Source organism: Brassica rapa, chromosome A06 (genome assembly GCF_000309985.2).
Source record: "Brassica rapa cultivar Chiifu-401-42 chromosome A06, CAAS_Brap_v3.01, whole genome shotgun sequence".
Lineage (NCBI taxonomy): Eukaryota > Viridiplantae > Streptophyta > Magnoliopsida > Brassicales > Brassicaceae > Brassica > Brassica rapa.
The window spans coordinates 16,715,597-16,729,407 of NC_024800.2; the positions used below are offsets into that span (position 1 = coordinate 16,715,597).

At 31.4% G+C, this 13,811-nt stretch overlaps 1 protein-coding gene across 1 annotated transcript; it reads right to left on the bottom strand.

Moving 5' to 3' along the window:
* Window positions 1-294: 294 nt before the first annotated feature.
* On the bottom strand, window positions 295-3,507 carry LOC103873558 (protein NRT1/ PTR FAMILY 2.10). Its single transcript, XM_009151964.3, has 4 exons — window positions 2,807-3,507; window positions 2,124-2,341; window positions 1,479-2,032; window positions 295-1,398 (listed from the first exon to the last, which is right to left on the bottom strand). The coding sequence occupies exons 1-4, from the start codon at window positions 3,024-3,026 to the stop codon at window positions 486-488; spliced, it is 1,905 nt and encodes a 634-aa protein (XP_009150212.1). The 5' UTR covers window positions 3,027-3,507; the 3' UTR covers window positions 295-485.
* Window positions 3,508-13,811: the final 10,304 nt, after the last annotated feature.

Here is a 13,811-nt window from a genome sequence, read left to right on the forward strand (position 1 = left end):
ATTTCTTAATACAAAGCACAAACTTTTCCGGAAGCTTTGGCTGATAGAATCGTCATTAAGAAAGACCATTGAAGTGAGCCACACATTTTGCATATGTCTATCTTGACAGCAAGCACACAGAGAAGATACTGTAGTTTTGTGGTAGCTTTTAACTAGCTCAGAAACAAGTAAGACGTTTCCGATGAGAAAACAGATCTTTGACAAAGCTGATTGATTCCTGAAAATAAATTTCAGTAGAATTCTTTTCAATCTGTTTGCTCGAGATCATTTTGTATAGCACATTACAATACGAAATAGGCCTATAATTTTCCATTCTTATTGCCCATTCCTGTAGTCTTCTTATTCTAGTTTGTCCTGCTCAGCTGTATTGAAAGGGGAAAACAGAATGGGACGTACGCAGTTTGATATTAGCAACAAAACTTTTACATTACAAATACATCTTATCTATGGAAGTATAAGACCAAATACAATAAAGATTCGAGAAATCAGACAGAGTTCTTGTCTTGTTGCTTTGTCTCTTCGTCAACAGTGTCAACCACATAACTGACTTCATCATGAGTGCCTTTGTATCTATACCATCTAGCCATTAACAAGAAGTAAAGAAAGTTAACGAACATGAGTCCTGTGAGCATGAAATAGAAGTAGTCCAGCTTCGCTTTGTTCAGATCCTCAGCTAACCAATTCCCCGTAGGTGAATGCTCAGTTGTTCTATGAACAGTCGAGATCAAGAAGCTAGCGAGGTAGCTAGAAACTCCTCCACCGACATAGAAGATAGAACCCGCAAAGCTCTTCATGTTTTCAGGAAACTGCTTGTAGTAAAACTCCATTTGCCCAATGGCTGCAAAAGCTTCTGCTACCCCTGCAAGCACCAGCTGCGGAATCAGCCACATCGCTGACATTGAGGAGATCTCTCCTGTTCGAGGCTCCGACCCCAGCGTAGGTCGTGTCAGCGCAAAGGTTCTTCTACGTTCCTCTATGAACCCGGAGACCAATAAACTCAACACCGCAAAGAAAATGCCAGCTCCTATTCTTTGTAAGAGTGTTATCCCCGTGTCTAGACCGGTCACTCTTTTGAGCGAGGGGACGAGGACACGGTCGTAGATTATGATGAAAACCGTCATACCAGACATCAAGAACACGACATAGGTGGCGGCTGGAATCTTGAAGCCACCTGAACCTAATCTCCTGTCGCTCTGGAGCGCTTGGAAGACTGGATAAGTCATTTGCATACTTATTGCAAGGTAGTAAATGGCGCATGCGAACCAGATTGGAATCACTCTTAAAATGCATTTCACTTCTTCCACTTTCTGCATCGTACATAGTTTCCATGGATCCGAAGCCGTTCCATCCGAGTTCAACTTGTCCTCAGGGGTCATAATCGCTGCTTTGTCTAGAAACCTGGCAATACAACATTTGTTCACACAAAGCATAAAGCAAATGAACAAAGAAAGACAGAGACAGAACTATTCCGACTTTACCTAAGCTGGTCGGTGTATTTAAGAGTAGAGTTTGCATAGTCATGAGGAATGTGGTTGTAAAGATCGATCCAAGGCTGCTTAACTGGCTTCAAGCCACGTTTCTTGATCGCTGCGGCTATAACATGACCTATACCAGCCAATGGACTACCAGAGGCTTTCACTTTCACATAGAGTTTGTGACCAGCAAAGAAAATGACGCAGGCCAAGAACATAAGACCCACAGGGATACTCAAACCGATGGTCCAGCTCACATTTGACTGGATGTACACAACTAGCGTGAGAGAGATGATCTGCGCGAACGTGAAAGTGAAGAAGTACCAGTTGAAGAAACTGTTGATTCCTTTCTTTCCAGATTCTGACTTGGGGTTGAACTGGTCAGCACCAAAGGCCAAGTTACACGGCCTGATTCCACCAGCACCCACCACAAGAAGCGCTAAACCCATCAGAAGAAACGCAATCTGGCCCTCGCTTGGGCCTTGGCAAGAACTTTGTGTTCCACAAGGAATGGGGTGCAATCCTGGAACTGCAGCCGTCAGTAGTATCACAAGCGATCCCTACAACAAATATGAAATATGGTTTAGTAATTGAAAAAAAAAGACAAAATCTTGGCCAAAATAAAACAAGATGGTCATTTGATTAGAGTACCAGAAAACAGGCGATGACAGCAACAGAGAGAGTCTTGTAGCGACCAAAGTAAGTGTCGCAGAGGAAAGCAGCGAGGAAAGTGCCGAAGTTGATAGTGCCACTGAAGGCGTTGATGATGGTTGCAGCTGTAACACTCTTAAGGTTGAATACTGAAGTTAGGTACACCAGAAGGTTTGATAGTGTCCCAATGATCCCTATCTTCTCAAATGTCTCATTACCTGTGACACAATATTTTTTTTTCAACATAAATAATTAGTCAAACCATAAAGTAACAACCTTTTTACATTTAATTCACAATGTTGAAATTAAAGATTGGACTCTCAGTGGTGGACTGGACACTTTATTATTCATTCTTCTTTAACGGTTATAACTCCCAGAAACTAACTAAAATCTTATTTCAGAAACTTAAAACTTGCATGATTCAAAGTCTCTCACTTTCCATGGTAGATTTATCTAGGAAACTCAACTGGTTTGTTTGATCTGTGTTTCAATAAATCTCGAAACGTCAAGACAAGAACTCCAAATCAAGATTTTCAACAGTCAAGTCTAAGAAGACAAAAGATACGAAATTAAAATAAAAACATCACGGGCAAAACGTTCTATAATCCGACAAAAGAGACACAACAAAACAAAACAGAATAAACTAAAAAAAAAGTTGTCTGAAGAGAAGAAGAAAGCGTTACCAATGATAAAGGGCATGACTTTCCAGCCTCTATAAACGAGCTTTTTCTGCTCGTCTTCAAATGAATCGACCGAATCAGAACCACCGCCATCGACGGAGGAGTAGGGTTTGTGATCCTCAGTTGTCTCAACATCAAAGGGCTTTCTCTCCATTGTTTCAATCTGTGTGTAATTATGCTTATCTCTTCTCTCCCTATGGCTGTGGATGACTCTGCTCTTCATCTTAAGCTCCTCTCTATCGTCTTCTTATATAGTGGAGGGTCGAGAGAGAGAGAGGGAGAGTGTAAGCGTGGAATTGTCTGAATCAAATCTGGACAAAGAAGAAAATAAAAGGAAAGAACAAGAAATAGTGGTGAATTTGGGAGGAAGATAGAGACATGTGTGAGTGAGTCGTTTTTATTTTATTCTGCTTAATTGTTTATTTAATTGATTACGTAAAGTATTTAATATAGTGTCTCAATTATTATCTAGATTAATAGTTCATTACTGCTTTTATACTAAGAGGTCTAAGTTCAAGCAGTAGAGACGGTGAATTATACAGATTAATGTCGGAAATTTTTTTTGCAAAAGATCTTAACCATGGATAAGAAAACCCATCAAGCATAAAAATCATAGGGCAATTCTCTCAAATAGCCATTTTTTAATTTTTCACAAAAATAACACTAAAAAAACCAAAATAGCTCCTTTTAATTTTAATTTTTTAAATTTTTTTAAAAATTTAAAACCATATCCCCAAAACCCAACTCTTTAACTCTAAACCCAAAATCTAGATTAGTTAACTGTAGGATAAAATACTTTTTAACCTTTTACTAAAACTTATTTTGGTTATTTTTTATTGAAAACTATTTTGTGACAAAAATTTAAAAAACGCTATCCTATGAAATTTCTCTAAATCATATGATAGTTCAGAATAGTATAGTCACACGCAGATCCTAATAAAGAATATAGAATTATTGTTTAGTAATTTATATTTAAGAAATTTAAATAACATATACAAATACATCAAAAAATTATTATATAATTAATATGATTTTTTTAATTTATTTAGTAATATAAAATTTAAAAAAATGATAGACAATACGCAAATTGTTATCAGAGCTTTGTTATTAAATAGCATCAATTTCATATGTATATTTTTAAATTATATTGGGTAATTTCGTATATTTTATTAAAGGAAAATGAAAGACGATTTTTGGGATAATTTGAAAACCACCTTTTTATAGTTTTGAATTTGTATAGTAATAATGCCACATGTCAAAATGTATAGTTGAATGAAAAAATATATAGTTAAATAAATAATAAATAAATACACAATATAAGAAATATAAATATTACATTAAACATCTATCGTAATATTACCATTTGATATAAAAACAAGAAAATTATAATAAATAAATATACATTATAGAAAAATTCCCTATGATAGCCATTTTTAATTTTTTGTCACAAAAATAGCTCTCAATAAAAAAATGACCAAAGAAGTTTTATTAAAGAGTAAAAATACATTTATATCTAAGGTTAACTAATCTAGACTTAGAATTTAGAGTTAAGGGGTGGGGTTTTGAGGATAGAATTTCAAATTTTAAAAAATAAAAACTAAATATTAAAATATCAATAAGAAGTTTTATTAAAGATTAAAAATATATTTATACCCTAGGGTTAACTAATCTAGACTTATGGTTTATAGTTAAGTGTTAGAGTTTTGAGGATAGGATTTAAAATTTTAAAAAAACTAGAAAAAAAAAATTCAGAATAAAAAGACTATTTTGTTCATTTTTCTTATTGGATGCTATTTTTGTTAGAAAAAAACTTAAAAAGTCTATTTGAGAGAATTGCCCTACAAAATAAGAAAAACTAAATAATAACAAAATATATAATATAAAAAATGAAAAACTATATCACACATCTATCTGAAAAATGAATAGTTTTCTGGTTTTTTTTAAGGAAATATGTATTCATACAAACATACAATTCATAATTTTGTTGTTGTTCAGAATACAACATCCCAAAGAATAGTTATATAGTTAACCATTGAAAGAGTTAATCCGCGCTACGCGCAGAGCTATTTTTAAATGTTAACTATATAGCTAATCTTTTAGACGTTGTATTCTAAACAACAACAAAATTATGAATTTTATATTTGTGTGAATACATATTTCTTTTAAAAAAAAAACAGAAAACTATACATTTTTTAGATAGATATGATATAGTTTTTCATTTATTATATTATATATTTAGTTATTATTATTTCTATATATTGTAGGACAATTCTCTCAAATAGCATTTTTTAAGTTTTTGTCACAAAATAGCATTTAATAAAGAAAATGATCAAAATAGTCTTAAAACCCTACCCTCAAAACCCCATTCTTAACTCTAAACCCTAAGTCTAAATTAGTTAACCGTAGGTATAAATGTATTTTTAATCTTTAATAAAACTTCTTTGGTCATTTTTTTTATTGAGAGCTATTTTTGTGACAAAAAATTAAAAATGGCTATCATAGGGAATTTTTCTATATTGTATATTTATTTATTCTATTTTTTGTTTTTATATCAAATCGTAATATTATGATATATGTTTAATGTAATTTTTTTATTTCTTATATTCTATATTTTCATATTATTTATTTAACTATACATTTTTCGGATAGATGTTCAATTTATTTTTTTCATTTTTTATATTGTAAAGTTACTTACTGTTTATCTTTTCTTATTTTTATATTTACTTATTCTAAATTTCTGGCATTTATATCAATGATATTATTACGATATATATATTTAATGTAATAATTTAATTTCTTATATACTATATTTACTTATTATTTATTATTTCTTAATTTTATATTTGCATATTCTAATATTATGTGTTTAATATAATATTTATATTTATTATATTGTGTATTTAGTTATTATTTATTTTACTATACAATTTTCAAATAGATGTTTAATTTAATTTTTTTCAGTTCTTCATCATATATTTATTTATTCTATTTTCCTGCTTTTATATCAAATGATAATATTATATAGATGTTTAATGTAATATTTCTATTTCTATTTCTTATATTGTATATTTATTTATTATTTATTTTACCATACATTTTTCAGATGGATGTTTAATGTAGGTGTTTTATTACTTATAATGTATATTTACTTATTATTTATTTTTATTCTAATATTATGATAGAGTTTTAATATACTATTTATATTTTTTATACATTATATTTACTCATTATTTAGTTTAGTATATTTACTTATTGATATTGTATATTTACTTGTCTAATTTAGTTTTTCCATTTTTGATATTGTATATTTACTTATTGATTATTTTTTCTTATGTTGTATATTTACTTATTCTATTTTTTTATTTTATATCAAATAATAATATTACATTAGATTTTAAGTGTAAGATTTCTATTTCTTATATTATATGTTTATTTAATGTGTATTTTTCATATATTGTTTATTTATTTATTCTAATATTACGATAAATGTTTAATATAAACTTTATATTTCATATATTGTATATTTACTTATTATTTATTTTACTATGTATTTTTCAGAGAGACGTTTAATTTTATTTTTTCATCTCTTAATTTTTTATTTACTTATTGTTTATTTTTTCTTATATTGTATATTTACTTATTTTATTTTCATGCTTTTATATGAGATAATAATATTATGATATATGTTTAATGTACTATTTCTATTTTTTATAGTGTATGAGTGTTTTTCTTATATTTTATATTTACATATAGGAATATTTAAAATGATAAAAATGTAAACCTATACATTTTTTTAGATAGATGTTTAATGTAGGTTTTCTATTTCTTATATTGTATATTTATTTATTATTTATTTTTTCTTATTTTGTATAATTATTTATTATAAATGTTTTGATTTTATATCAAATTGTAATATTAAGATAAATGTTTAATGTAATATTTCTATTTCTCATATTGTATATTTACTTATTATTTATTTTATTATACTTTTTCAGATAAATGTTTAATATAAATTTTCTATTTCTTATATTGTGTATTTACTTATTATTTATTTTTCCTTATATTTTATATTTACTTATTATTGTTTAATGTAATGTTTAAATTTCTTATACTGTATATTTACTTATTATATTTTTATACTGTATATTTACTTTTTATTATTTATTATTTTTTTAGTAATAATGTCACGTGTCATCTTTCGTAAGAAGTTTTTTCGCTGATGTGGATGCTTCATGGGGCCTCAAAAGGTTCATTTTATTAGTATAGACTAGGAATTAACCCGCGCTATGCGCAGAGATATTTTGATTTTCAAATATTAACTATATAGTTATTCTTTTGGACGTTTTATTCAACAAAATTTTGAATCGTATGTTTGTGTGAATACATATTTTTTGGAAAAAACCATAAAATTATACATTTTTCAAATAGATGTTTGATATAGTTTTTCATTTCTTATATTATATATTTACTTATTATTTATTTTTTCCTATATTGTAAGGCAATTCTCTCAAATAGATCTTTTTTAAGTTTTTGTCACAAAAGAACCTAATTTGATTGAATTAGTATTTTATTTTCTAGAAGAAAGATTGGTGCCCGTTATGCTAATAGTCCGAGGTAATTTTTTAAAGGCTGAGTTATTAGGGATTATTTGATCTTGGGACGACAATGAATCCTAAAAATCCATATGTTGTATGCTTCCAGCTACTGAGATTCACTCAATTTAATGAAAACATTAAAAAAAAATTCTTGAAAATTTTGACCTTTAGCTTGTCCGTTTAATACTCGTTTAAAGCATGTTTTCGGATGGAGTTTACGTACATTGGAATTATAAAATGTCAACTTATGTAGATTCTATGCATTGTGCTCTTATCATAATCTGAATTTCCTTACTTGCGTATTCTTCCAAATTTGCCTTTAAACATATATTTTTGTGTTCATGTTAGGAGGTCTAGGAAGCAATGATGATTATGGCTTCGTCTTATCTCTGATAATACCTACGACAGTTATTCTGCCTTTTTTTACATGTCCTCCGTAAATACACCTTCGATCTCTGACCTCTGTTTCTTGGAAAATACCAAAATTGCGCATACAAAAACCCATGTCGAAACTATTTTCTTCCTTCTCTTATTTACTCTGTTTCGTTCTCTCCACTGCTCTGACCTGTGTTTTCTTTAAGTCATACAATCCATCACAGCCAACCTGGGATAGCTGAGAAGAATCATCAGACTGAGGATTAAGAAGTAGCTGCAACAATCAACTTCTTTTATCAGTCCCAATGTCCATTAGATCAGACTCAATTGCAACAGAATCTTCAAGACAATGCAAATGTTATTGCAATTATGTTCACGTATAAGACCCGATGGAACCATGAATCATTCAAGTGTGACACTGATTATTAGAGTTTACTAAATGGAAAACTTATTTTAAATAATGTGTGCAAATATATTCATTGATGTTATTTAGGTTGTACCTCAACTTTGTCGGTCCTTAAAGCTGCACCATTGGGGGTATCTTCTGTTTTTAGCTGAGAGGGTGCATTTTCCATAGCAAAGTTGAGCTGAGTGAATTGCCAAGCCAGTACCTTTCAATTTTTCTTCATTTACAGTACAAATCATTGATAATAAGTAAATCAACAAAGAGGGAAATGCATAAGTGATCATATAGTGCTTATTTTCAAATCACCTCTAAAACTTTGTACTCATCATATATGAATTTAAGAATTTCCTCTTGAGATCCGTTGGTCTACTCCAAATATTGTCTTGCTAATCTGATTTAGTTCATAGAAGTAACATCACACATCGACATATGTCGTCGAACGTTTTTGGGACGACAATGGTCGATGGTGGAGCCATTGTTTTTTTTGCTGGAGTATTCTATAGAGTCTTTTTTGATGGGTGTGAGGTTGATGTTGATAGATAATGGGTTTTATAGCGATGTGTCTCAGAGCGAGATAAATATTTGGAAATAATAAAAATGTAAAACTACACATTTTTCAAATAGATGTTTAATGTAATATTTCCATTTCTTATATTCTATTTTTACTTAGTATTATTTTCTTACATTTTATATTTTACTTATTCTAATTATTTTGCTTTTTTTTTCAGATAGATGTAATATTTGGAAATAATCAAAATATTAAACTATACATTATTTCAGATATATATTTAATGTAATATTTACTAATATTGTAATTTTACCATTTCTTAAAAATATTTGAAAATAATTAAAATGTAAAACTATACACTATTTCAGATATATGTTTAATGTAATATTTGTTTTTTTTTATTTTTACATTTTAACATCATAATAAATATACAGTTTTTATACATGATAAACGTAGCATTATTACATTTTAATGGAAAATAAAATTACATTTTACGTATAATAAATTTACATTAATATACATAATATTTACATATATTTAATTTTTACATTTTAAGATATATGTTTAATGTAGTATTTCCATTTTTTTAATTGTGTATTTACTATTATTTGTTTGATGTAAAACTATACATTTTTTTGTTTAAATATAATATTAACATTTTTTTATATTGTAAATTACCTTTTTAATGTAGTATTTCCATTTTTTTAAATTGTGTACTTATTTATTATCTTTAACTAGTTATTATGTAGTCCATGGAAAATTTTGTAATTTGTGGTGACTTCTGGGCCCACGTCGGCCATGAAATAAACTCGGCCCCTCTTCTTGCATCAGTGTCTGTTGACACCAAGGTATTGATGTCGAACGACACTCCTCCGTATCTTTGACAGCTTACTCTCGCAAATCAGACAAACCACCCTTCAGTAAAACGAGCATAACGTTAGATCTGACCATTAGATGGACTTCAAACCGATGGCACTGGAAAGCTAACTTAAGGCTCTATCTTGTATCAAAAGATGTGCCCAATTTGACGAAGGCTTGCATCCATACCTAAACTTCTGAACGCTCATGGACCTGAAAACACTCTAAAACAAACTCCAAACACATATAAAAGACTCAATAAATAACGTATACCATGACCTAAATGTGGTAAAATCCTTGGTATATCAACTCCCCCGGACTTATCATTTTGTTTGTCCACAAGCAAAACACAAAATAAAACGGGAGGGACTCAGACAATTTTTTAAACTATTACCTTCACCTCTATAATGTTAAAAGTGGTAGTGAATCAATGCCAACCTCAAAAGTGTTTCAATGTATTACTCTCTAGCTTAGAAACCATACCATACATCACACAACTCCACTAATAGCGCCTGACGTACCCCTCTACTGACCTCATTTCTGTAGTATATGTGTAGGCTAAATCTTTGGAGTATCGATCAAAGTACACATGAACTCTTATTTAAAAATGTATCTGAACACACAAGCAGTCTTCTGAGATCCCTTTACCCTCTCTTTCTCTCTTCTCTGAATCTTTTTTATCTTAATCAAATGGACAGTGATGCTGCTACAGTCTATCTTATTCATCTTATTTTCGATTTTTTTTTTATTTTTTTATTTATTTTTGACAGAGTGTAGGCGAATAGTAGGGTCATAAGTAATATACATATCCCTCGCTTCCAACGATGTGTAATCATTCCTTTGAATTAGAATAGTGGGGTTATAGGAAATTTTTCTACCCCTCTACATCTCTGGAAGTCATCTCAATCTTTTCTTTTCTAGATGCCAAAGAGAGGGGAGAGTGGAACCAGAAATACACAGACTTTTATCTTCAAGACTTGTAGAGTAATCGGATCCACTGTATATCAAACCCCAAATTAAGCAAGTTAAGTTGATTGAAGTTGGAAGTCAGCTTTGGCTCTCCAGACATTCTCACCAGATGTGGATGTTAGTGGCAGATGATCTACTGTTGTGTCTCCATCTAGTACACCTTGCAGTCAGAAAATCTAAAATGGTATTAGAGAGTGGTTAGATAATAAGTAAAAATTGAAAAAATTCATCATTCCCTTCTTGACTCAATAAAACTTAATAAAAACTCATAGAAATAAAATTCAAAATAAAACACAATATCAGTAATACGTCCCACAGGCTTTAACAACACTGTCTCCAGTGTTATACAATCCGAGATTGTTGAATAAAATAAATCATACGGAAAAATTTAACAAGAAAAATCGAGTTGTACATGCTGTATGATGATGAGCATCGGTCAACATTGATCAGGTATCCCCAATACTCGGGTAAAGTGGTGTCGATTGATACTTATCATGTGTCGGTCGATCGATACTGGTATATCAACTCTTTTGATGAACAGTGTATGTGATACAGTGACGTTCGACACTGCTACAGTTCATCAAATTTTTTCCTGAAATAAATAAACGCGAAAATTAGTATAAAATAAAAATTAGATAAAATTAAAAGTCATCTAAGAATGTATTTCCTCCCACTCAGCGCTTATTTTCAGTCATTATATTGACTTATAGATATCAGATGTGATGTAGACGAGAACGTGAACTTGCTCCAAAAGAAGTCTCAATATCTACTTTTTAAGCTTCATTATACTGCTTGTGAAAGTCTTCATAGACTCTTCTCCTTTGTCTATCATCTCAGCAATAAAGAGTACTTGATTCTTTTAAAATGGAGGTGAGAAATATCTGTTGTGCACTCTATATTTCTTGACACCATCTGAGAAGTGTGGAATCAATGACAACTAAGGACCGCATTTGGTCCTTTTTCTTTTCTTCCAATTCTACATCTTCTTTCTCTAGTCTTGTTTGATCTTGCGGTGGTGCTTCCATCAAAAAGATTTCGACACACTACAACCTCTTTCTACTCTAATATGCGATGGGTGTCGATGGAGAGATGGTGTCGTTTGACACTAATACTGATGGACATCGGTCAACATCACTTATATATTTCAATCCTTTCTGAGAAGATATTGCGTACATAGGATCATCAAATACCCCAATTTAGGGGCCTGAATGCACACTTCTTTCAGGTGGAATAGGCAATTCAACCTTAGAAACAGAGTTGGAAACACAATCTTCATATGATCATGGATACTCTTCAACCCTTTGTGGAAACCATCAGCCTCCTCTGTGCAAATAAATTGTTGCAGTTGTTATGGGACGGCAAGGTGTGAGACCTCAAACTTGTGCATTCTCTCCTCAGATGGTTCAAGCTCAAATATGCAACATGGTAGTTCTTCCAACCGTGGAGTGCGATCGATATCATCAGGTGGGTATCCAGATATTTTCTCCTAGTGTGTTGATCGTCATAAGGTGGTCTGAAATGTCGTGAGGACAACTCGATCTCTCATAGATTTCAACAGGTGTCGATCGACAACATGAGTCTGTGGCAATAAATGCTGAGGTCGGGTCAACATTATCAGCTTCGTCTGCTCAGCTCAGCTCTCCATATTCATGCCATCCATCATCCTCTACCATATATCTCAGCATAGATTCAATATCAATCTCTAGAGTCGCAGCAGCGTCATAGAGAGAGTTGTTGAGGAAGGTGTTCGTGATGTGATTCCAGATATGGAGAGATCCTTAAACTTCTTAAACCAACATGCTGCTTCTCAAACAAGAGAGTAAGGGAATAGTTTGTAGAAGTAGTAGTCTTCAGAGACTCTGTTGCACTTAATGGTCGATGCTAGATATTCAAATGATTCGAGATGGTCAATGGGATCTTCATGAGGAAGACCACGAGTGTAGAATGATGAATCGAAGACCTGTTAGCATATAGTAGAACGATGTAGAACAATGGGCTCTTCAGGACTGTTGTAGTCTCTAAGTGCCCTCTGTCGTTCAACCCCAGCATTCACAACAACAACAGTAGCTTCAGGGATTGCAACCCCATGCACATCTATCAGTTGGCCATATTTGTTTTTTTGCACGACCTTCTTTGTCTCGTAAGACCCCATTCTTATCAGCCTCAAGTATGAGCACTTCGACTTTCGTTGTTTCTCCATGAGCGATGTCAATCGACATTGGATAAGTATGCTTAATACTTGGTTTTCTGTGGTCTCGATCGACACTAACCTCATAGACTTATAGATCACATGTAAATCAGTAGGCTCCTGCTTTAAAAGATCCAATAGGCCTATTTTCATTGTTGTATCCGGTACTGAAATGTATGTACCTGAAAATCAAAAGAAAAATAAAATAAAATCAGATAAAATATAAATAAAAACTCTAGAAGAAATCCTACATCTAGTCTAATGGTGATCAGAGTCCATGGCAGTGGCGCCAAATTTGATATGCTCAAATTAACCTTCAAGCTACTCTCTCAAATAAGAGGTTCGATGTAGTGCTTGAGGATCGAATTAACAGAGACTCTATCTTTCACACAGTAGACTTAATTTGCAGATCAAACTAAGAAAACAATATAATAATAGTAAACAATGCAATAAATAGATAGAATCGTTTGTAAGATATTAGAAAGAAACGCTAGATCTAGGAATTTATCAATAAAGAGATTCAAAACTATAATCAAGGATGCTAAGGGTTTATGGGTTAAATTTTGGAACTCGAATTCAATTGTAAGATATTTAGCTCTCGTTGTGAGCCTACATGCTTAAATCTGTATTTATACTCTCGCATGTAAATACAGAACAAAGTGTTGATCTGTACACTTATGGAGTGTCGATCGATACCTCTTTAAACAAGCATTAATGCTCAGATCGATATTGTTCAACTAAATTCCTATACCAACTCTCTATTGCGCCTAGGTATCTAATCCATCATAGTTCAGATCCTTTAATTGATTGCACTCTCATGCTTCTCAATTGTCCTATGATCCTAGGTTCAAATAATCAGTTACACTCTCATGCTATTCCAACTAGTCTAGATCCTAGTATTACAAGCCACCATGGTCTAGGATTCATGAAAAGCCCTATCAATACTAATAGATTATCAGTTTGGCATTAAGCTCATGAAATTCCTAAATCTAACAAGAGAATAACATAAATGCAATAACACAAAGTATAGTCTGAATAGATATCATATAATAAACTCAATGATAAAACCAAAAGAATTCGAATCAATCTGTGAAGGAAAACTGATCTTC